At 42.7% G+C, this 25,771-nt stretch overlaps 1 protein-coding gene across 4 annotated transcripts in view; it reads right to left on the bottom strand.

Annotated features, from left to right (window-relative positions):
- The window catches only part of pcdh7b (protocadherin 7b), a 137,886-nt gene extending 132,547 nt beyond the window's left edge, over positions 1-5,339 (bottom strand). For 2 of the 4 annotated variants that reach the window (XM_035425353.1, XM_035425354.1), the window contains exon 1: positions 1,234-5,339. In XM_035425353.1, coding sequence (XP_035281244.1) covers positions 1,234-4,332 — 3,099 coding nt within the window. In that variant the 5' untranslated portion in view covers positions 4,333-5,339. The remainder of the gene's footprint in view (positions 1-1,233) is intronic. The other 2 variants (XM_035425351.1, XM_035425350.1) reach the window with 2 other exon arrangements.
- Between the last annotated feature and the right edge of the window lie 20,432 nt (positions 5,340-25,771).

The raw sequence follows: 25,771 nt of genomic DNA, 5'->3' as shown, positions 1-25,771 counted from the left end.
AACATTAAATAATAACAATAATACAGACTCCTTAATTCAGCAACTCTCTGCAACAGAAATGCTCTCTCCTCTTGCAGTAGAAGAAAGCCTTTTTATTCTAACACAAACGCACAGGAAGGCAAATAAAAAAAAAAGAAGAAAAATAGAATAGAATAAAAAGGGGCATTTTTCTGCTAGGTCAGTAATTTGGTACACAGGCACCCCAGATTGTGGCCTCTCATCCAGATGCTTGCAGTCAGGTTGAATGAAGGCTCTTAAATATGACATAGGAGTTAATATTCCTCACTGGGCTGCCCTTGTGACTCATACTCGCCCCCCACCCCCCCACCCCCCTCTCTGGAAGGTAAGACAGAATGGCTACACAGCGAGGACACGCCAGGTCCTGACCCTGTTCAGGGAGTCTTCATTCCTCCTTGCGTGTGTGTGCATGTTTGTGTGTGTGTGTGTGTGTGTGTGAATGTGTGTGTGTGTGTGTGTGTGCGTGTGTGCATGTCTCTGTGTGTGTGTGTGTGCATGCGTGCGTGCGTGTCTGTGTGTGTGTGTGTGTGTGCATATCTTGGTGAAACAGCGAGATAGAGAGTATGTATTATGTATTACGGAGCTGATGTTCCTCTTGTTGATTCTGATTTAATGAAAATGACTGCTTTTGCAATACTGTTTCTATGTGTGGTCATGCTGATAAATTCATATTTGAGAGAGCGACTGAGAAAGAGAGAGAGCATCTGCTTACATGTGACAGTTCATATGTTTTCGTGCATGTGCGAAACAGAGAGTGATTCTGTGCTATCTCCATGCACAGGTGTGTATGTGCATATATGTGTGTGGGATTGTGTGAGGATAAGCATGGGCTCGGAAAATGAAAAAAACACGTGTACGTGTGCGCAGCTTTAAAAAACCGTCAAATAAAGACTTAACAAAGCACGACTAATGTCAAGTTTAAAGCAGTTCACCGCTTTCCATACAAGCGACAGTCCTCACCCGCCTTTTTTTTTTTTCCCCATGCACGTGAATGACGCTTCGCAATGAAAAAAAGTGAACTGTGATCTCAGCACTCATCATCACAGCCAAACCTGCAGTCTAGCCTGTGGTAACAAACCTCAGCGAGAGAGGAGGTTAAAATAAAAATAAACAAAAAGAAAAAAGGTTTAAAAAAAGCATAGAGACAGAAAGAAGTACACAAACAAAATGCAGAAGTGGGGGGTTGTGGGGGGGGTGGAGGGGTGATATCCTTACCTGTTTGTTGTATTTGTTGGTGGTCTGACAGCTGTACTCGGAGCAGTGGTCCGATCCGATGGATATGTTATCTCCCGTCCCCACGAAGGTGTTAGCCGGTGGGAGGTCCTGCACGGCCTGGTGCTTTTTCCCCGCCGTCGGCGACTGCGGGTGGAGCTGGACGGTGGGGAGCGGCGAGCTCGACTTGTAATGCCTGGCCAGGTCCGGGCTGCCCGGCCCGCCGTTGACCGACCGGTAGCGGCCCATGCTGGGGCTGTCGGAGAGCTTCTCGTTGACGCCGTCGTAGCGCTGGCCGTTGGGCTTGGACGCCTCCACGGTGACGATGCTGCTGTAGAGCGGCTGCTTGGACTTCTTGTTCTTTTTGTCCTTCTTGGGCTTCTTGCCCTTGTCCTGCTGCGGGGTGAAGAAGTCCTCGTGGTCCTTCTTGCCCGCCTCGTAGCCGTTCTTGTTCTTGGGCCTGCAGTACCGCGCCATGACCACCACAAGTATGATCAAGATGACGGTCATGATGCCCGACACAACACCGATCACGATGCTCAGCCGCTGCTTTCCCAAGTCGTAGTTGGGGTCGCCGGCGACGTCCACCGACAGCGGCGTCACCAGGCTCCTGCTGATCTGGGCCTCCACGATGGTGGAGTTGGACAGGGTCTCGTTGATGTAGACGTGAACAAGGGTGGTGGTGCACTGCGAGGGCGTTCCGCTGTCGTTTACCTGGACCACCAGCCGGTGGAGGCCGTAGTGCTTCTGCTCCACCTTCCCCACCAGCGACACCACGCCATTAGCCGTGTCGATCTCAAACAGCTTGAAGGGGTTCCCGCCCACGATGCTGAAGTTGAGGTCGGCGTTGATGCCCGTGTCCGTGTCCGTAGCCAGGACCGTCCTCACCACCGTCCTCACGTTGCTGGATGGCGGTAGCAGGGTGTACGAGTTGTTGCTTGGGAACGTGACAGAGGGAGGGTTGTCGTTTTCGTCCATGACGAACAGGGACACCGTGGCCGTGGCAGACCTAGGTGGCTCCCCACCGTCCACCGCCTTCACTCGGAACGTGTAAGTGGTTTTCTGCTCTCTATCGAAGGACATAGTGGAGAATATAGTACCTGTGTCATTTTCGATGGAGAATATGTCCTCCTCCTCTTCAATGTAAAGGCTCATCTCCGCATTGTGCCCCTTGTCGGCGTCTATCACCGTCACCATGCCAACAGGGCTGTTAGGCTGTAGGTTCTCCTTCACGTAAAATGTGAACACTTCCTGCATGAACCTGGGCTCATTGTCGTTTCGGTCCGACACCAGAACCACAACAGTGGCCGAGCCCTGGAGGACCGGGATGCCCTTGTCTTTGGCCATAACTTTGAACTCGTACCTCTCCGTCTGCTCCCTGTCCAAAATGATGTTCACCCTGACGTCCCCGCTATCCGCGTCAATGGAGAATATCCCATTGACGGTGGGGTCCAGTGAGTAGGCAATCTCGGCGTTCTTGCCGCTGTCTGCGTCCAAAGCCACCACGGTGGCCACCTTTTCGCCGGGGGCGTTGTTCTCGGGGAACGACACCTCCACGATGTTCTCACTGAATATGGGGGGATTGTCGTTAGTGTCCCCCACCTTCACGATCAGCGAGTTGTTGCTGGACAAGCTAGGACTCCCAGAGTCCACGGCGACAATGACGACGTTGTACTCCTGCACGGCCTCATAGTCCAGCGGGGCCGACGTGTGGAGGAAGTACTTCTTCTTGTTCTGCTCGCCCTCGATCTCGCTGGCCGGCTTCAGCTGAAAGGGGACATCCCCCACCACTGTGCACGTCACCACACCATTCTCCCCTTGGTCCCGGTCCGACACCTGCACCAGGGCGATGGGCGTGTCAACCACCACGTCCTCCGCCACGTTGGCCACGCCGTCCTTCAGGAATATCCTGCCGATCTTCCTGATGTCTATGATGGGCACGTTGTCGTTCTCGTCCTTGATGTTGAGCACCACGATGGCTTTGTCCATTTTGGGCGGCTGGCCGCGGTCCCGGGCCATGACGGTGAAGCGGAGCTGGCTGACCTCCTCGCGGTCGATGCGGTGCAGGACGCTCAGCCAGCCCGAGCTCTCGTCCAGCCGCAGCAGCCGCCGGACCGACTCGGTGGCCGCCCCGAACACATACTCGATCTGCCCGTTCACGCCCACGTCAGAGTCGCCGGCCTTCAGCTGCAGGATGGGGGCGCCCGGCGAGCTGTTCTCCGCCAAGTCAGCCTCATAGATGCTCTTCTCGAAGCGGGGGCTGTTGTCGTTGACGTCGGTGATCATCACCCTCAGGATAGCCTGGGAGGACCGCGGAGGGTCGCCGCCGTCCCGCACGCGCAGCGTCAGTTCGTACGAATCCCGCTGCTCCCTGTCCAGGGCCCCCTTAATGATCAGCTGAGGCTGCTTCTCTCCGTCGGTGGTGTCGGCCACCTGGAGCTCAAAGACACTACTCCTACTCGCCCCGTCAGCATCAAATCTCCTCTTTCCCGAATAGCCATCACCGCCATCGGTGCGTCCCCCAGAGCTCGACCCTGCTCTCCTGCCAGAGCTCTCCCCGCTGTCCTGTAACAGCTCATATCTCTCTATGCCATTCCTGCCAAAATCTCTGTCGGTGGCCGTGGGCAACAAATAAAGCGTTCCTATGGGTCTGTTCTCCTCCACTGATAAAGTCAGTACCGGGGAGGGGAAGGAGGGGGTGTTGTCGTTAATATCTAATATGATCACTTTCCCTTCAAAAAGATCTACCCAGCTCTGCGCCGGTCCAATCACGGACACCTCAAAATCTATGAAACACTCGTTCTCGTCAAATATCATCTGGCACTGCTGTAATTTCTCCCGGTCTATCCGCCGCTCATTAGTGCTAAGCTCCCCGGTAATATTGTCAATTTTAAAATAATCGGATCCCGACTCCAGTGTGAAAGTCACCTCGCCAGACCCGGTTGCAATTCCGAGGTCTGTGGCTACGTTCCCTATCTTCACATCGGCCGGACCCTCTTCAGCCAGGCGGTATCGCAGGACTTGCTTAGCAGCAGGCTGAGTCAGCAACTGCAGGACGAGTAAACAGTAGCATAAATAGTCCACTGCACCAGTAGTCCTCATGGTTTTCTGCAGCTCAATTCGTTGCTTTCAGTCTTTAAAATCGTGCTGGGATGTCGCTGATTTGTATAGACTAATAACTGCAAACGTTAGCCAATTTATTTTCGCTTTGCGTTCTAGTGAAGTCCTCCGTTTCCGAATGCATGCGACTTCATTCTCCGGACGCCTTCTCACGCCGTTTTAGCTGCAGTAAATTTCAGCCCGGACATAAACCACGATTATCTCCCCTTCACACCGCAGCTGGAATCACTTTTCCCTCTCTTTCGCCAAAAATCCGCAATCTGCCCACAGTAATACTGAAATGACCCGTTTCCTCTTGCCGTGAGTCAAAAATTTCTTCATGAGAACTCGACGATTTATTTACACAATTAAAAGATAATGATAATAAACTGTGCCGTCATTTCACTTTGCCGAAGACAGTCCAAGTCCGTTTTTATTGTAGCGTTAAAACAATTTACAATGCAACAGCATAAAAAGCGGAGTTTAAAATCCTAGCTCCGGGTACCAGAGACCCTCATTTGAAGATATTTCCCCAATGCGGAATAATATCAATACAAGCCAGCACTGATTCCGAACTAATGATGATACAGTACTTTACACAGCTGTCCGTCTTCTTACCTTCTAACCGCGGATAAGCAGCAAATGAGCTGTCCTGTCGTCTTTGAAATCATCCAAGTGCCCAGATTGCTTTACCTCCTTTGACTTAACACATTGTGTTTAGTAGTTTTGTCAGTTACACAGGAGAAAAAACCCGCAGCGCGGTACATCTGAAAAGAGAATGGAATAAGAGGGCGAGAAAAAAGCTGTAATTCCCACAAAGTGTTTGGAAATGTTTCAGGCAAAATCCAGCGAAATGTGTCTCCTCGTGTCCCGCAGTCTCAGTCTGCTCGCCCGCTCGCTCCTCACCTGCATTAGCAGTGCATGTGTTTGCAGCTCGTATCTGCGGCACTCTGAGAGCGATTCACAAATGATATTGCAGTCCCTCGCGCTCTCTCCACCCCCTCCGCTTCCCATCCCAGTGCACGTAACCAGGGCTGAACTTGATCGCTCAGTTTAAAGGGTAGCCGACACAGTATTTGTTGGAGGGGGGGGGGGGGGGTCCTTCTTCCTGTCAATAAGGGCAAGATTTTTAACAAATTGTGACTCGATGCCACGTGAACACAAAACAATTCAGTTCGTTCATATAGGACCGAACACGGATAGTTGTGATGCAGATATTGTTATTGGCTAGGGGGTCAAATTGCATGGACAATTAATGAATGGATAGTCCAACTGCAAAAAACAAGGGGATCCAGTGAACATTTCGTACCTAACCGTTTACTGAAGCATCGTCAGTATAGATTTTTTAGTGTGTCAAAGTGAGAACATTCCATTGCGGCATTACAAGCATGATTCTGAATACGTGGATGCGCGAGGCTTGGAATACTGAATCGATCCACGGGTCTGCATGTATTCATTTCTTTAAATCAAAGAAAAAAAAAAAAAAAAGTTGGAACAGTTCCTAGCATACTTGAAGTGGTGGCTCTTGAATTTTAAAATATTGTACAAATAATGTACATATATTAACAGCATTGTTTCCAATTGATGAGATCACAGTCGTTTTTTTTATGTAACACTAACTTTGCGTATACAGTACTGTTATTACTCCCAGACCGTGCCCCTCCTCGCACTACATACGGTCCCTGCATTACAATTATATGCATATTTGCTCTGAATCCGAATGGGTCATTTGAGATGATGTCCGATTCCGCGGTAAATAGAGAGTGTTTGCAGTCAGTGGTTTATTGGCGGATTTTTTTTTTTTAATGAAATACGTGCAGTAGTGCGCATTGGGGTTCCTCCGGCACGAGGATACGCAAAGGGTCTTTGTTCTCAGTTTTTATTATTATTATTATTTATTTATATTTTTTCTTTGAATACGCTGAATTCAAGACAATCTAATTCCTTAGATGCAAATTAGCAACCAGCCGTAGAGCACGGGATCAGCAGACACGCACTGGCTGCGCGTGCAGCGTCCTTACAGCACTGTACTTCTCACTGAGCAAGCTGTATGCGGCAATCCGCATAGCCATCGTGTACCTATGTGCAAGTTTTCTCCCGTCTTCCCACACAAAGGACCAACGCGAAATGAAAGGAATTATTTCATTTCACGATGAAAATAATGCACGCACATTATGTGTACCTCACGGCGATTCATAGGCTAGTGACTGAATAAAATCAATTTTAAAAAAGCAAAAATGTGAGACCACGCGACAATACGCGCGTGCCGTGTGTGCTGGACGTATTCCTATAAAATGGCAAAATAGCGTACATCTTCCCGGCCACAGGTACCGTTCCTACAGTCGGTTCCGTGCAACTACACGAATGGTGTGTGTTCTCAGATTAATTAAAACTTAATTCAGCGCAATTCCCGTTCTCTGTACATAACGTAGGAAATGCATGTTCAGTGAGGATATCGTATCGCACAAGAATAAGGACGGAGAAAGGTCTAGCGATGCTGTGTGTACCAGACAGCCGCTTGTCATTTGAGCAGTATCTGCATCCCTGCTCTTCGGCGCCCTCTGTCGGTAAATTTGTATCATTCGTTTTATTTCCATTGAATTTATTGCGGATAGAACTAAGGGCGATAGGAGGTCATCCTCCACACACCCCAACTTCGTCGGGACCTGCGTGTTGCTTAATGGGCATTACCATTACGTGTTTAAGTACTGAAGGAGATGCGAAGGTGAATGACTTATATTTAAAATAAAATATGAACAAAGTCCAAATTAATATATTATGTGTGTTATGAAAAGCCACTAGAGGGTGTTGCCCATTTTTGCAAACTGTATTTAACCAGAAAAGTCACACTCAAGACATTGCCATTTCATTTATTTATTTGCCCCATTTAGAGAAACTGGTACTGCATAACACGTTATCAACTGCTACAGCTGGATAATTACAAATGCAAGCGGTAAAGCATATCACCCAAAGGTGCAGAGGCCTTCCCTGGATCCCACAACCTTCTGGGTAAAAAGCAAAGACAGCCCTGGCCTGCCCTCATCTTCACCTGAATGGCATATGTGTCAAATCATCAAAGCCCAACGTGATGCAATAATAGTGAACTAATCACCCCAGCCAAGAATGCATGCAGTAAACATCAGATGGAATAACAGACCAGCATTATGTTGGCATTATGGTGGTTATTAAAGTGCGTTGGACATATTACATTAGTGACTGTAATGAACAGCACTTCTGTCTGAAATACGCAATCAGCTCTCTGAAATTCAAGCTTTGCTTCCTTATTTAGGCCAAGCAGTCTCACACGTCACATGGATTGTATATGCGCCTGTTAAACTACTAATGAATTTTGAAGTCAGTGTCACAAAGCAGAAAAAAGCTCCAGAGGGTAAGATGATATTTATTTATTTATTTTTATCAGCCACATTTATCATCTGGTGAGGGAAGTATATATATATATACATATATATATATATATATATATATATTTAATTTTATTTTATTTTTATTTTTTTTCTCCAAAAAGGTTTTAATGAGCTAAGTGTATTGCATAGCAGGGGTGCTAATATATGTCTCAACATGGTTTCAAAGAATAATGTGTTAAAAGTCAATGCGTCAACATTTTCTTTTGAAGTCTATGCCTCTCTTATCCCAAAGGCATATGCTGTTTGTGTGTGACACTCTACCAGGTGTTGAGACTGTAGGTATCACACTTAATTATATGCCCGCAATGCAGTTACTGCAGATCTTAGGTGAGGACTTTCACCGATGTCATCACAGCGCGGTGTTGGGTTTCATTGATTGCGCTCGGCAGCAGTTTGAAAACTGGGGTGTCGGATTTCACCATCACAGTTTTCTGATGAATTTAACACCACAGCGTTGATTTTCAGTCAATTCATGTGACTGATCCAAACTTGAATTGCAATATGGGATAATTAATTAAACTTGTGGTGTTTGTGATAGACACAGAAGAACACTATGGTATGAATGTGTGTGTGGCTGTGTGTGGCTGTGTGTGTGTACGTGTTGGCATTTACTGTAATTTTTCTTGGAAGACATTATGTAATGTGATCATAGCTACGAGAAAAGCACAAAACAGGGGTCAAAGGCTATCAAACACACACTGTCTCCACACTATGGGAATGTTTAGAATCTGTGCAATTTCTCTGTGGCTGCAGATTAGATTTCTAGAATTAAATTTATATTTCTAATTCTAATCGTACACACACACAGAGACACACACACAAAGTTGAGTTAAAAAGATACTCAATCATGCCTAGCTTGAGTGAGGAAAATATTATTAAACTGGCATTCTAAAAATGAATAAAAGCTCTGTGAAGACTAAAAATGTGAATGAAGGAGAAAAAATAAGAGGCAGAACCAAAAAAAAACACACTGGAAGGCCTTTAAAAAATGCCCCCAACCCCCAACCCCCTTCCTTTCCGATGTGAAAACACGGTGCTTGGGGCCCAGTGATGGGTCCAGTCCAGGTATCAGTCAAGTTGGCGAGGGGGGGGAGGTGTGCTGACAGACGGGGTAGAGGTCGGTGAATGACAAGTAGCATTCAGTTTTCAGGCATTTTTTTTAAATTCACGCTCTGCTGCCCTGCCTGAATAACTGCCCCCAGCACACTCTGCACTGTTTATCATAATTAGACACGCATTCACAAAAGGATGAGGCATTTATAAGCAGGACGATGAGACGCAAACTGGTAACCGCCATAAATGGTACAATGGTACAGTAGGTGGTGTTTCCTGTATTTACCAGAATAAAATGGCAGCGTGCACAGCAACATCTCTAACGCTGGCTCAGTCATTCTGTCTCTTGCTCTCTCTGGCCAGAAAATGCACAAGTTTAAGGACAGGAATGTAGAGTAGCGACAACCTGAGTGTTAAACTGCTGAGCTAGCACTGTTCCCGTTCTTGAATATGAAATGAAAGTCATTCACACCACATAGAACCCATAATCACTTTCATAAGAGCACTGGCTGGATCATATAACTTTGTGGCAACATACCACAAAGTTATATTAACCACAACTTTGCGGCAGCAGATACTCACCAAAGGTCAAAAGCACTTTCCCCGATGGGTCTTAAGTCTACACAGACAGGAAAACACAGATAGAAAAATAACATATAATCTGACCACAAGTAGTTGTGGATATTTTTCTCTTGTTTTGCTGTCCAACTTATGGAAATTGAATATAATATTATAGAATATAATGTTTTTGATAAATATAATGACATATATTTAAGAGCAATATATTTTTAAAATATACATGGCAAAATGAGATAACACCAATAATTACTGTATTTTGCCATATATTGTCAATTTGCAGTATATTTGTACATTATTTCTCTATATTGGCATATATTCATATTACTGTAAGGGTAGGAAGAAGACGGGATTCAGCCGTGGTTTCTGAAAAGTTGAATGGAAAACGGCCATTGTATTTCACAGTATTGTATGGGCTGAGCCAGCTCGTGTGTACAGCGCATGGTAGCCTGGCTTCCGGGCCCTGAGTGAACAGGCTCTTCACTGACCGTAATGGCAGGAATAATGACGTTTCCGCAGGGAAGGGACGCACCTGCCAGAGGCCGGGCCTGACAAGAAACCTCTTAAACGCTCGGTACAGCGGAGAACATGTAGACTCATCCATTTTTACCCGCTCTCTTTTCTCTTTCCACTTCTCCCTCTCTCTTTCTATCCTCATCTCTCTATCATTCTCTCAACCTCAGTACCTCTCTTTATATGTTTCTCTCTCTCTCTGTCTGTCTCTCTCTCTACCCCTTTTTCTCCTTCTCGTTATCCCTACCGCTCTCTACCTCTCTCTATGTATCTGTCTACTTCTCATCTTTTTCTCGACCTATACATCTGTATCTTGGACTCTGCCTCTCTCTTCTTTCATATATCTCTACCTCCCTCTCTCCCACTCTTTCACTTCCTCTCTCGCTCTCATTCACTTTCTGTCCATCTCTTCTTCCCCGCTCCTGTTTCCCTCTGTCTCCTCCTCTGGCTGAAATAGAAAGAGACAGTCATTGCATTAGTTCCACTCTTCCCTTTAGAGGGATGGTTTGGGGGGGGGGGGGGTGGCCAGGCAGAGGTAGCTGGAGTGATCAGAAGTGCTGCCCAGCCTAATTATCTGTGTCTCAGGACAGTGTATGGGAGAGTTCCTGCTGACTGCGTACACAGGACAGCGTCCCATCCATCCAAAAAGCAGGGGGAAGAGGCCCGCGAGGAAAGCTATTGCTATTGGAGAGCGGTCACACGGCGCACCGTGGAAACCTGGCCGAGATCTACGGACAGGAGCTGTGCCTGGAGAGCAGGAATCCATCCTCAGCAGATATCACACACTGTGCATTATAATGGCCGCGCGTGGCAGCAGCACAGGGCCCGGGAACAGCGTGTGCTGAAACTGTGCAGCACAACCTCAGAGATTCAGACCCGCCGGTAATAAACAACCTTCAGAACTTTGAAAGCAAAGTCCAAATACCCTCATTTTTATTTGAATCATTTACTGGAATGGGTAGTCATATTACTTGGGCCTTACTTTTAAACAAGCTCTTATTTTGTAACTATAAATCATATTATGAAGTAATGACCTGTCATCAAACAACCTGTAAGCAGGATCTCGTAAGAAAACAACATGGGCTTTCCAAAATGCAGAGCATAAGATGCAGAATGGTAATAATAATAATAAGTGGCAAGCAAAAAAATGCTACCCACCTTGCATTCACAAAAACAAAAAATGACTAAATATAAGTTAATGTCATAAACAATATAGCCAATTTCAGTAAATTACAGGGAAACTGAAAGTAACTGGCCACATTAAGTTCAAAGCAAGCTTGGGGTGAATGGAGGTATTTTTGGCACAAAAGTCACAAATATGTAAATAGTTTCACAAACTGAAAATCGGGTTTCACAAATATGTAAATGGATGAACAAATATGTAAAATGCGAGTTGCAGTTGTGCTAACGCTTTGCTGAGAACATTCCTCCAACCAATCAGACAAGCGTATTCGAGACAATGTTTTACTGCCGTTTAGTGGTGTAGGCTACGCTTGCTTTTTACTAGTTTGCCCCCACCATTTGTTTTCAATAGCGTGGCTTGCACTGGTTGAAACCTCTTCCACTATGAGGCAGCAGCCTACAGTTGCTCCCCAATGCTAACTGCTCCATATGGGAGGCAAAATGCCATATGGGCCTACACTGGATGTAACGCTCAGAATTACCATGCAAAATGCACATAAATATACTGACAGCTTGCAAGCAAATTACCTTACATACTAGGTATACTATTGAGGTTTTTTGCGGCCCTTCCATGTTTGTTTTCTCCTTGTTCCTTAACCCCACCCACAGCTCTGTTGAGGATACACCCTCAAGCTCTACAAGTCTTATGTCAAGCAAAGAGGTGAGGTAGTCAGAGATATTGAAAATAGCACTTTTAGCAACATCAACAATTCCATGTAGACGATAAAAGTAATTAGTGTAACGAGTGTAAACATGGAATTGTGTGTGGAATAAGTAACATTAACAGGCCACAGGTATATTATTGCTAGCTAACACACTTGTAAAGTGAATTACTTTTTCACAAAGTTATCCGAACCCTATTCAAATATTAGACTCTTTATTTTCTCAAATACAACATAATATGTATATGTTCATGGCTATGGATAACTGGTGCAAATTCTAGCTATTTAATCTGATGTTCTATAATTCTGCCAATGTCCTTCGTTATGCAGATAGTGTGTGTCATTGCAAATAAAGTTGCAGCCAAATAAAATGGAATGTAATTACACTGTTATATTCCTGAGGTATCGAGTTAGAAATAAATTATTGAAATATGTCAAGTTACGCTGTGTTTTACAGTCAGTTAGTCCTGATGAGGACGAGTCTTTGTTTGCAACTTTGTTAGCTTTGTTAATGAAGTTGGCAACAGAAAGTTAGATAGCATGCAATTCATGAAATTCAGTACCCGACTGAAATAAATTCTGGTGATTTACCAAGCTAGCAAAGTTGCAACTATAAACAGTAAGAGCAGCTCCCATAGAGAGGATGACATCTTGATGGGAGAACAGAATTCAATACAAAAGCTTCCCAACCTCAGCATCTAGCTACCTAACTAGATGTTACTTGTTACTTTTAGCTAGCTAAAATTAACATAATTTGCAGTTCCAACAGAAAACAGGCCAACTCCACGTCACGTTTCATCCCCTAGGCGAACTTCAGCTGACGCTATCAAGGAAAAGCAATTCCCAGGTTGACTCTAGATATTGAACGAGCACTGTCAGCTTTTCCTTTTGCTTTGCTGTATCTAGGCTTCATTGCATCCATTATTGCAGCAGCTAACAAGCTACAAGCATTTATGGAATCTGATCCCAAACCACATGCCCACCCCTCCCCACACAGAAAAGAGTGCCATGCCCAGAAATGTCCCAAACACATTTTAGAATAATAAGTACAGGTATAATGTGCAGGCATTTGGTGAAACTATGTAAAGACACAGATTGCCTGTGTAGCATAGATATGCTTTAGCATGGTTATTTTATAATATGTTCAAGTAATAAATTCTGCATAGACTTCCTTTAATTCATTGTCAAACTTGCATGCATGACACAATGTGATGGCAAGTAAAGATTATCCGTGATGGGGCTAGTGCTGACTGCTCTTCAGCCATGGCGCTCATTCTAGAATTGGAGTGAACGTAGCCTACACTAAGGTTGAGTTCTGTTAGTAAAACGAAGGGGCATACATGGAAATTAGCAAAAGGTAAATTCTGTACAGACATTAGGAATATTTTTTTTTTCACGCAGAGAGTAGTCAATGTCTAGAATAGCTTTCCAGGACACGTAGTAGAGGCCGAAACTCTGGGGACTTTCAAGACTAGGCTTGATACAGTGTTAGATACTATCTACTCTGTATGTAATCATTGCACTAGGTACAATTTAGTTAGGAAAATGGTAAGCACTGTCGGGCTGAATGGCTTGTTCTTGTCATTATGTTATGTTATGTTGTGCTACCGCTGGACGGCATTAAAACGTTACCCCGAATACACTCGTCTGATTGGTTGGAAGAACGTCCGAACCGAAGCATTAGCATTAGCCCATTAGCACAACTGTGACTCGCATTTAACATATTTGTGAACCCATTTAACATATTTGAAAATCCATTTTACATATTTGCGACTCGAATTTTACATATTTATGAACTCACTCTATATATTTTTGTGGCTCGCATTTTACATATTTGTGAATCCATTCTACGTATTTGTGAAACCCCATTTACAGATTTGTGAAATCGTTCACATATTTGTTAAACCCAATTTACAGATTTGTTGAACCATTTACATATCTGTGACTTTTGCAACAAAAATACTTCAAATGGGGATGGTCCTTGTGATGTCATTAAAGACATGGCAAGAGAACACTGAAAGGGGAGCAGCTCAACTAAAACTGCTTCTAGCTATGTTAATGAATAAATGCATCTGTCAGTGTGCCAAGAAATGCATTAAACAGCATATGTTATTGAACATAAGAACGTACCATTGTTTATGCTACAATGTGTCACTCCTTGTGAAACTTGTTCCCTTCAAAAATGTCATTTTTTGATGGATCCAACACACAGTTGTTGAGGGAGAGATGTATTTCCATCTTTAAAAATGGGATTTCCTTTCCTTGGTCTGGTAGCGAACCCAGATCGTGCCAGGGGCAAGTATGGCCAGCAGTGGTTGACATCACGTTGACATCATGCGCTCGTCCGCTCTCCCGATTAGACAACAAAGGTTCTGATGAGCGCTGCGGCGTGAGAGTGATTTGGTGTGCAAAATGCAATTAAAATGGGGATTTTTAAAAATCAGTATTTTAAAAACTACATTAATTCATAACAAATCTCTAAAGCAGGAAACTCCTGCTTGCTGGTATTCTCACTGCTGTGCTAGCCCAGTCTTCCTGGCCTGTTTATGACCATGTACCCTGAAATACCACTTCAGTTATAGCCCTCAATTAGACTGTAATGGCAACACATAGCGACACCGAGCACCTGAAGGGTGGGTTATGGATTAAAATCATATTTAATGCTATCCTTTTCTTCTGAGCACTGTGGCTCAGAGAGGGTGTAATTGCAATCTTGTGAATCACAACTTTTCCGTTGCTATTCACAAGATGGCAAGACCACAAGTGAAGCTTAACAAACATATATTTTCATGAATGGTTGCTGGGTACATAATTGCATGTCACAGAAGTGAAGAGCTTAAAATTAATGTTTAGAAGCACTGCTGGAGCATTATGGCTGGAAAAGGCGAAAATATTCATGCACAAGCTGTAGTTTTACATACATTGTCACACATACATTCATTGCACAGTTTACACATTGTGTATGTTTCTTTTTTTCAGTTTTTTTTTTTTTTTTGACAATCCATTTGATGTTCCTCCTCCCAGGGAACACTCTTCTGCACCAAATCAGGGAGGATCTTGCTTGTGATTCGGGAGTACCATTGCATATCGGTTGTTGATGAGTGATATCAGTCCATATGAAAATGTATCATTTCAGGGTGTCTTAAACAAGAACCATGCATTATGCCTCGTCCATTATGCAGTGGTCCCTGTGTAGTCACTGGCATAGAGCTGTAATTATTTTAGCCTGCAAAAACACAACAGTAGTCACCTCTTAGTTATTAACAGCAAAACTTGACATAAAACAGCTAACTTATATAAGGGATCCATATGCCGTTCTAAAAGTCTTTTTGTATCACAAAAACCATCTTAGAATCTATATCCTCACTAGTTGCCATTTTTGTTGTTATCCACAATGTAGGAAGAAAGAATAGGTCTTATAGGGCCAATAAGCAAATTGTGTAGTGTTGTTACACGTCAGTTTTATTTCATATCAGAATGAATTAAAGGCCTTGTGTTATGAGCCAGATAGCATTAGCGCATTTGCGCACACCCATATACAGAGTAAGGACCTGAGACCATCTGCTATGATTTGTACCTGCTCAGGTATCCCAGCATTCAATGGTCATTCCATCATTATTAAGAACATTGCGCTTGCATAGCAGCGCTGGGGCGACCAGTCGCCCTTTGGAGAGGGGTGGGAGAGCTCGGCAGTGCCGACTGACTCCTTCTACTCACCACCACTCCTACGGCCCCGTGAATCACCGCTCCAAAAAAAAAAAAAACAGCCCCTCCAAGCGAGGCGGAGGCAGAGTGAGAACCACAAGGCTTGTGAACTGCGCTATTGTTTCTAATGCACGCCCACCCTTTTTTTCTTCTCTCTTTCTTCCTGGAGGGGTGGGTGTGTGTTAGCGTCATGCGCTGGCTCGCCGATTGTCGAGCAGCCTGCTCCTGTCGGATGAGCTGTCCCTCCCTGTCACCTCGGCGGCGTTTCCTGACACGCACACGTGTGTCGGGGGAGCGGACCGGCCCTCTATTCGGCGAATTAGTCTCTCAGAAAGGACACGGTGCAGTCATTAATGGCAGCCCTGAACACAGAAGGGAAACAATAGCTCGTCCCCATCCACAGACCAGCGATACGGGAGCCATACTAAACCTGCCCCTGCTAGCCCAGCAGCTGGGTTACTTATGCATCGCAGCATCTGGCGAGAGTCAGCTGGCATTTAGAGACAGCAGTGACTGCAAATATATGTCTCAAATATATTTGAGTTGGACAAATATCAGAAAAGTATAAATAGGGACCTTTGCTTGCTTGTCTTAGTGAGTATGTGTGTGTGTGTGTGTATGTTTGTATGTGGTATATTTGTGTGTGTATGTGCATGTGAGTGTGTGTGTGAGAAAGGAGTGTGTGTGAGTGTGTAACCAAAGAGCAAATCAAAAGGGTTTTAGTTGCAACAGTTCCCTTCCCCCCAATAATAAGACACTTGAAATCGGACAGCACATGCATAGTCCATCATATGTTCATATTTTATGGACAATATTCACACAGTGCACAATGGCATGCAAACGCAAAAAGGGAAACCACAGCAGCCTTGCTCCCTTCTTTATCCAGCCTCCATTACACAGTGTTCCATTGATAAAACTTTCAGTCACTTTGTGCTTGCTGTCATAAGTGGAGGGAAGGCATCTGAAGACATGTCTATTTTGGCTCCTGTCACAGTCGAGTAACTGCCAAATGGCACCCCGGTTCACCATTGATAAGGCTTGCCTGTCAAAATGTCTTTTAATGTAAAATACAGCCATAAATGTTATCCCTCTTCAAAACTATCCTTCATCTTACCAAGAGGGCTTTATTTTTTTTCCTTCTCACCGGTGTCATCAAAGCATGGTTTCTCTTCTTTTGTCCATTCCTTTGCTCCTGACAGCTCTCTCCATCTCAAGGGAAGCGCTGGCATCCATGCAGGAGCACCTTCCGGAAGGATGGCAATCTACAAGGGGCCCCGTCGTAGTCGAGAAAGATGCCCGGAACGCGTCGGCGCCCCGACACCGGTGTGATCACCGTGAAGCACTGCGGCGACTGCGCGTGAAGCGAGACTCCATCTTCTGCAGTTACCTGTTGTGCAAATAGGTAAAGCAGCTCCGGATATGTTTGATCTAAAATTCATAATTACACTTCTTACACACACACACAAAATAAATAAATAAATAAATAAATACATTTGATTTACGAATTGAATCTTACTCTGTGGAGTTAAGGAGGAAACCGGACTGTGTAATGAAAGGGTAACACACAGTTCTTGTATGATTCTTTACATTTGTGTGGGTATTGTATGGATTTTATGAATAAAAGAACCTTTTGACAGCCGGAAAATGCTCAGTGCCTCCCACATTAATGGTAGGCTCTGGTGCCAACATATGGAATTCCTGCTGTACAATGGAGTCATGAATAGCCACTTCATTCCTGACTCCCTCCAGAATTTTTTCCCCTCAATTTCCATCCGAGCCGCTGATTTATAGGATGGTCCGGACTATGCTACCCATTTATTTGCGTTTTTTTTTTTTTAATTGAACTGTTGGTATTTCTTTTAACAAAGCTAATTATATTTTCTTTCTATATCAAGAAAATAGGCATTCTTATCTTCGCTCTGTCCTTTCTGTTGGAGGGCAGTTCCTCCCTCACCCACCCCATCGCCCACCCTCAATTCAGCATTTCTCTCTGTGCCAAAATAGAACTCTGTTGCCTTTAAAGGAAGGACTTGTGACCTTGTAAATATGTGTCACTATCCTACTGGAAAATAGAAGTAGTTCCTCTCTAATTGGTAGCTCTTCTCTAATTCACTTAAAGTTATGTTCAGTGCAATGAAAAAATATTTGCCCCCTTCCTGATTTCCTCTATTATTTTATACTTATAACACTGAATGGTTTCAGATCTTTAGACAAAATGCAATATTAGACAAAGGGAACTGGAGTAAACACAAAACACATTTTTAAAAATTATTGTTTAATTTATTTAAGTTAAAAAAAAGTTATCAAATACCCATATTTCCTATATCAGCTGGTTGCATCACCTGTAAAAGCAATAAGTACAGTCAAACGCTTCATATCAGTCTTTCAAATTGCTATGGATGAATTTTAACCCATTTTTCTTTGCAGAACTGCTTTAATTCATACAAATTGGTAGGCTTTTATTGCATGAACTGCTCGTTTTAGGTCATGCCAGAGCATCTCTATTGGGTTCAAGTCAGGACTTTGACTAGGCCACTCCAAAACTTTAATTCAGCTGTGGATTTGCTTTTGTTTTGGATCATTATCTTCCTGCATAATCCAATTACGATTCAGCTTCAGCTCACAGACAGAAGACCAGGCATTCTCCTTAAGAATTTTCTGGTACAGAGCAGAATTCATGGTTCCCTCAATAATTGCAAGTTGTCCAGGTCCTGAGGCAGCAGAGCATACCCTCACCATCGCACTCCTACGACCATGTTTGACTGTTGTTATGGTGTTCTTATTGTGAAATGCTGTATTTGCTGTATGCCAGATTAATGGGACCTGTATCGTCCAAACAGTTCATCTTTTGGCTCATTTTCATAGAACATTATTCCAAAATGCATGGGGACCATCCAGGTGCTTTTTTGCAAATGTGAGATGAGTATTCATGTTTATTTTGGTTAATAGTGGTTTCCACCTTGCTACTCTCCCATGAACCCCATTTTTGTCCACTCTCTTTCTTGTGGAATCATGAACATTAACCTTCGCTGAGGGTAGAGAACCCTCAGAAATGGCTTTTCAACCCTTTACAGACATATTTCAGCATTTATTTTTCTCATCTCTTGTAAAATGTCCTTTGATTGTGGCATAGTGTGCTTGTAGAAACTTTGTGTTGACTACTCACTGACAGTAAGGTTCAATATTGGCAAAGTTTACATTCAACAGGGCTGGCTGAAGTCAAGCTTGCCTGTGTTCAGTCAGCATAATCTAATTATCAATTGAATTTGGTTAATTGACTGATTATGGGGGTAATTACTTTTTCCACAGGTGATATGTATGATAACTTTTTTCATTTAATAAATGAAATAATAATTTTAAAAATGTGTTTTGTGTTCACTCAATTTCTCTTTGTCAAATGTTACATTTTGTCTGAAACCATTCAGTGTGACAACATGCAATAATAGACAAAATCAGGAAAGGGGAAAATACTTTTTTCATGGAACTGTATACAAGACTACCATCAGCATACAACACCATTTTCCTGAGAAAGGCAAACTGCCAAATGGTTCATCGTAAGTAAAAGACAGAGCGTGAATGACTCAATTCCTTAGATTTATGCACCTGTTTTTAATCCAAAGCACGTAAATAAACAGTGCAATCCATTTATTTGAGAAAGCATGCTGCAAATCCATTGACTGGACAGCACACCTGCTATCCCAACATAGGGATATATGCCATGGTTGAAACAACTGTTGGAATATTCCAGAAAGTCCAGCGTACAATTTGAAAAAATAATATATATAGCCTTGACTGGCAATTAATGGGGTCCAAAGAGCATTGGGAAAACTGTGCATTGGCACAACTGTACAGTCTTATGTAATGATTTGTCAGGATGTAATGAATGACACAAAACACCTGACTCTGCTGAATCTTGGAATGGAAGGGTTTTGAATGTAGGCCATGTAGTTAAGGTGAAAAAAATATGACAAAAATGCATGCTTCCGATGGTGGCGCTATAGAGCACAACTATTTGTACTCAGTAAGCTTGTTAGAGTTCAGACAAACACAGGAATGTAAGTTTCATTATTATTATTATTATTATTATTATTATTATTATAATAATAATAATAATAATAATAATAATAATAATAGGGAGCTTTGTTGCTCAGATCCCTAAAAAATGCTAAAATATATTTCCTTTTAAAGGTCTACATTTCAAAATGATGCTAACCCAACCCCCCCTACACAGACAGAAACAACACAGTAATTGTCATTTTTATTTCATAATTGGTTGCCTTGACATTTTGAAGCGGATATATGATGTGTTATTTCTATTGTCTGCAGCATTAATTAGAGTCTGTATGCTGAGTCGTACATTTCTGGAGGGATCTCAGGAACATTTTGAGTACAAAGTTGGCATTCATTTGAGGGACAGGATTATACATAATTAATATTATAGTTTCATTGCAGCTGAAAGTACTGATGGGGCATTTTTTGAATGTCCACTGGCCTGCAACGTCCCATCATCCAAAGCCTATGAATCAGAGCTTGATGTGAAGACAAATTAGTACATGGTCATATTATCACTTTGCATAAAGCCTAATGTTTGAATTCAATTATACGTACCACCTTAATAATTCTCAAAAATGTATTTTTGAAAATACACTATAAAAATAGGTTTAACAACTCCTGGAAGAAGACTACTTGCCTCCTATACAATGTATTTTATTATTTGTCTACATAGAGGATATCTTCTGGTGTTTTATACCTAAAAGCATGTTGGCTTATCCATACATTCCATTTTTCAGTCAGCTGATAGAGTTGCACAATGTTTATTCCAGGGAAAAGTTTCTCTTGAATATACAGTTGACTGGAGTGTCGCAACAGCTTCTCAAAACTTAATGTATGTTTTCTTTCTTTAATTTCCTCTCCAGTAAATTGTAAAAAAGCTCATGTTACATACTTAAAAATTGTACTTTCATATATAGGCATCTTACATTAATGCATTCATTCGAAAAAAGATAAAACAAGCCTATCCATGGATACCCTTCTGCAGCTGTTGTTATCGCTACAAAATTATAATATAAGCATACCACTACTAGCACACAGTGTATTATCAGAGTCTTCTGAGTTCATATGATATTCATATTTTGCATCATTACCATTTTTAAGGAGTTGGACATGCTTCATAAATACCGAAAGTTATATTGCTCACCACAAAGCTTTGGGATAGCTTGCCAATAAATCATTAAGGTAATTGGCATTCTTGCCAGTCCAAAGAATCTCAGAATCTAGTTCCCTTTCCTCACATTACAGAATGCTAACAGAAGGGGCTCAATGCAGTACAACATATTTCAATGTTACAGAGAATAAACTTTTAACTTGGAGAAATAATAGAGTCCATGGTGTATTTTTTTTACACTCAAGCAGCATGTACAATATTAGAACACCAGGGAAGTAAACTTTGCGTATGCAGAGCAAAACCATAGCACAATATGATTTGCATATGATGAAAAAAAGATTTCCCACTTGGCGGTTTGAACTTCACAGGCATACGTGGTTTTCATGGGGAAAATCCTCTCTGCACGGCGGTGCTGTCGTTTCCGACGCGTCAGGATTAGAGTGATCATCGTAATCGATCTGTGGATTAGCTCCGAAGAATGCTCTGTGTGAAAATCGCCAATCCGAAGAATCATTTTCAAAGAGTGCAAAAGCCCAAAGGATGATTCAGACGGTTACTAATTTTTCTCATGATGAATTATTGCTTCCTTACCCCTTAGCCACCCCCACCTCCTTGTATTTTCTCAACTGATAGAGTATTAAAGGCCAAAACAGTTCATTATTGTTGTTAAAATGCACACAACACTGTTGTTGGGATATAAAGGAGACTTTGCAAAAGTCATTTGAAAAGCAGAACCAGAGGCAACACAAACTTTACCAATCAATGGCTCTCTACAATGTGAAGCACAATTAGAGAAAGCTTTGGGATAGCTTGCCAATGAATCATTCAGATAATTGGCATTCTTGCCAATCCAAAGAATCTCACACTGTAGTTTTCTCTTTCCTCACATCGTGTTACAGAATGCTAAGTAAGAGAAGGAGCTCAATGTAGCACAACATATTTCACTGGTACAAAGAAAAAACTTTTAACTTACAGTATAATAAGATGGAAATAATAAACATAACGTGGAGCTTTCATTTACTCTATATAGCACGAACACAAAACATGATAAAACGCATAACTCAAACTTCACAAAACATCAAAACATGAGCCAGTTCACGAGCCACTAAACTATATAAAACTAGAATTTTCACAGATCATAATTACACATTTTATGTCATCGCCATAATTATATATGGAAAAAATATTTTATATATATATATATATATATATATATATATATATATATATATGTTTGTGACATAAAGAACAATACGACAAAATACAACTGGCATTCACTATGCCTACTGCTTCTGATCATTCAGTGAATTAATGGTTTGATCGTCAATCACAGAAAGTAAACAGAAACATGTTGAGGGTAATGATCCATTTAAAAGGTAATGTTTGTGCCACCTCTGTTTCCAGCTCAGCAGCCACGGCTGCATTTTGAGACGGTTCCAGCCATACCAGGCATTTTGAAAATTCGGGAGACAAACAAACCAAAAAACATCTGCGGTCCCGTTACAGTCCATAATCTCACAATGGCATTAACTCTGATATTTATTATCTCCAACTTGTTTCAGGTCAGTCGGAGAAGTCAATTTCTGGCTCACTGAATCGCCATGGCGATGAGCCTAAAACCACGCCCCCCTGCCCTTTCGCGGAGATTGCAGCACGCCGGTGGCGCATAATCCACCTGCAAAAACGCATCACAGCGAATCCGAAATTGACAGAAAATTCTTTTACAGGCAATTTGCTCTCCATTTCCCTCTCCTCTTATCAGACACTAATGGGTTGCGCCTGCATTATAGAGCAGCATTTCTTTTTTTTTTCGCTTTTTTGCGAAATACAGCTCTCTGCGCCCGATTTGTCTTAGCCCGTGATTGAAAATAATAACCGTGTGGGGATATGACTTTGTCTTAGCACCCGCCTTTCTCTACATAACTGGGTTTTTATCGGCTCCTTGGCTTCTTCCATCAACACCCCCCCCCCCCACCCCACCCCTCCCGAAATGAAGGGCTGTTCTTTCCGGTGGTCCCCACTTTAAGCGCCGGGACTTGGAGATGAATGCTTTCTTTCCCAGGAATCAATTCGCATCCGTTCTGCGCTCATCACCAAGATCGGGTGGCCACTCCACTCCATAAATAATTAGTCAGGAGCGGGCCCTGGTCCAGATTATATCAGAAAGGTTTCCAGCAGAGAAACCCCCCACCCCCCAAAAAAAAAAAGACATCTTCCATGAAATAGGAGAAGTGGCAGGAGGTACGGGATGTGGACTGCCGGTATCTGACAGACTTCCAGAAACACGGAGAAAAGCCAAACATGCTCTCCCTGCTAAAGACGCATGAACAGATCGTTATCTTCAGCCAAAGCACGAGCATGCAGGGGCTAAGCATGTTTGCAAACGTACATACAGGTATTCTGAAAAAAGAAATGGGAACTTGGATCTCATCGGCCTTCAGTAGATTTTCTTCCGTTTTTAAATTGTAAGACATCAGCCCATTCTTCGCCTCCACGGATTCTATTCGCGCTGGGCATGTTTATGAGGAAAATCCGTCAACGTGTCCAAAGAAATTTAACTGCTCCTGCATGCCTCCTTCCAGTAGGCCGTCTGTATCAGTCTGCCCTCCGTACAGTAAATGCCCCGGGGTGCAATTTGTTGTCCACCCCATTTCACTTGATGGTATTGATCAACTGAACTGTGTTTAATTAGCTGAGTGAGATCTGCAATGCATGCTGGGCCACTGAAGCCCTTGCTCCTGTAATCAGATGCACAATCCATTATGAGTATCCAGGCCCCTTTAATTGTAATGGCGCTTCTGTTACCGTTACGCTAAGTAATGTGAAAGGAACCGGCCGCACTTTATTGGATGTACAAAAAGAGACGGTGTTTAAACAGTCTGGGGCCTGCGGCAGACAAAACAAAATCCTCCAAATGAATGTGTGTAAGGTATGAGAATAGACAGCAGGGTCACTTGTTGCACAAGACAAGCCTGTGGTAATCACACAGCCTAAATACAAAGAGCAAGAAGTACAAATATGCCACACTGAGAAAAGGAGTCTGTTTGCCTGTTCGGCCCCTGCAACTGTCCACTGTCTGTCTGAGTCTGACATTTTCAGATTTCTCTTTAACCCCCCCCCCCCCCATTTTGGAATCTATAAAAGAAGGCTGTCAGCCTTACACTGTGGTCTGGATGGCCATCGTCCTACAGCCCATTCAAGCAGCCAAGGCAATTAGGTCTGGCTGTTAACACTCCATACGTTTTGTAAAGGCTGGCATTGTACATTTTCTAATGTTATTCCAGTCTTTCAGTGCCTTTTGGGCGTGATTAAAATCCAGCATATTACAGGGACCTTTTCAGCTTCCTACAACACATTAACTCTGCACTTTTCTATGGTCACAACCCAATGGGCAGGTTACAGCCAAAAATAGGCAAAAAAATTGGATTATTATCACGTGAATTATATATATGTTACTTTTTTCTCCCCTTGACCAGACATTTTTTTCTTTTTATACCTAAAGTGCATAGCAGCACTTGACACTGCATTGGGCATGACATTTACAGTTCAGTGAGAAATTCTAGAACTTTCACAGTTTCGATTCTGCATTTGTGCGATATGCCCTGTAACAGTGTAGAAGTACATTTGGTTTATGAATTATATTCCAAAATAGGTTTCAAGATTTTTTATTTTGTTTTTTTTTTTCCTGCAGAGTAATATTTCAGGAACTGTGTTCTACTGTGTTTGGCTTAGTTCAGCACAAGTAAACACAACCACATTTCACGATGCGGAAAAGAATAATAACAGGATTCTATAGCAGACATTTTGTGCCAAACTCTCATATCAGGTACATGAAGCAGGGAGCATTTAGCCTGTTAAACATGGTCAGTTAGACATATTGAGGAAACAGCCATTACCGCAAGACACTAGGGAACCTCTGTGGTCTGTCATTTTAGCCATAATAGCCGTAATAGTAGTATATTTAACATATTATCACCCATCCTTATTGTATTATAAATGCAATGGTATATATACTGGAAATATAAGGATTAATCCAGCTAAACATTTTACTCTTCAACTTTCGTTTTTTTGACTTATTGTAATGAGAATCATAAAGCATTACAATGGAACAATTCTGGGAAAATAAGCCAGTCGGGAAAATAACTGATCTTTAATATATAGCTCAAATAATATCTGTGTAAAACATAAGCACCTACTGATACTTTAATTCTTCCAATTCTTCCAGAACAACAACTTGTATGTGCCATGAGACCTTAGAGATGGAGAATCTCAGTTATGTGACTTAACCTTTACTCCCACACGAAGCTATTTGCAAACACCTGGATAGACAGGTGGCTGCTTTGTGTGCAAGTAAGAACAACCATTGGCAGGCAGCATGTCACCATAAAAAAAAAATAAAAATAAACAGTAAAAAAAAAAAATCACTGCAACAATGTTAAGAAAACATGGCAGGGTCCTAGACTACATGAGAATGAGGAGTGTTTCCGCAAATGGAACAAATAAGCACAGATGCAAGGCAGGAGTTCCTAAAAGGAATCCCACCAGAGGGCTCTGAGTAGCTGCCCACCCCAAACTCTCCCCCCCTACCCCACGCCCCCGACCCCCTACCCCACAGTGCAGCATGACTCTGAAGCAGACCTTGAGGTGCGCTCACAGCCGGCTGATTGAAATGCAAACCCTCACCATTTTTCAACAGGCTGCTTAACCTTTGCACAGACCGCATTTAATAAAATGAAATTAATTTCCAGCATGGCAAACCGTTCCTTCTCTTTCATCTTACTGTTCTTAGTCCACACTTACCTGCGGTGTGTTGGCTTAACCTTTATATGAAACATTAAAGTGATTTATTTGCCAGATGCCTTCACCCAAACCGAATAGAAAGCAAATAAAATATCCGACATTCATGTACCACGTCATATACTTGCATGGCTGGGAATTTAAAGTAAATAATTCAGGTGCATTACATAGCTGGGACTCACAGCCTGCTACCTTGGCCTTGCATCCATAAGAAGTGTTCATTAAACACTACAACATGCTGTCATCCCTCATTACGAGTTCCGGAACCATTGAATTTTGATAACAAATGCAGAAAGCGATGTCATAATGATGCTGATAATAAAATGAAACCATTTGATATGCTATTTTGGATAATAGATACCTAA

The sequence above is a fragment of the Anguilla anguilla genome, chromosome 7, assembly GCF_013347855.1.
Source record: "Anguilla anguilla isolate fAngAng1 chromosome 7, fAngAng1.pri, whole genome shotgun sequence".
NCBI classification, from domain to species: Eukaryota; Metazoa; Chordata; class Actinopteri; order Anguilliformes; family Anguillidae; genus Anguilla; species Anguilla anguilla.
The sequence above is the reverse complement of the archived record's forward strand: the minus strand, read 5'-3'. Positions and strand labels throughout refer to the sequence as shown.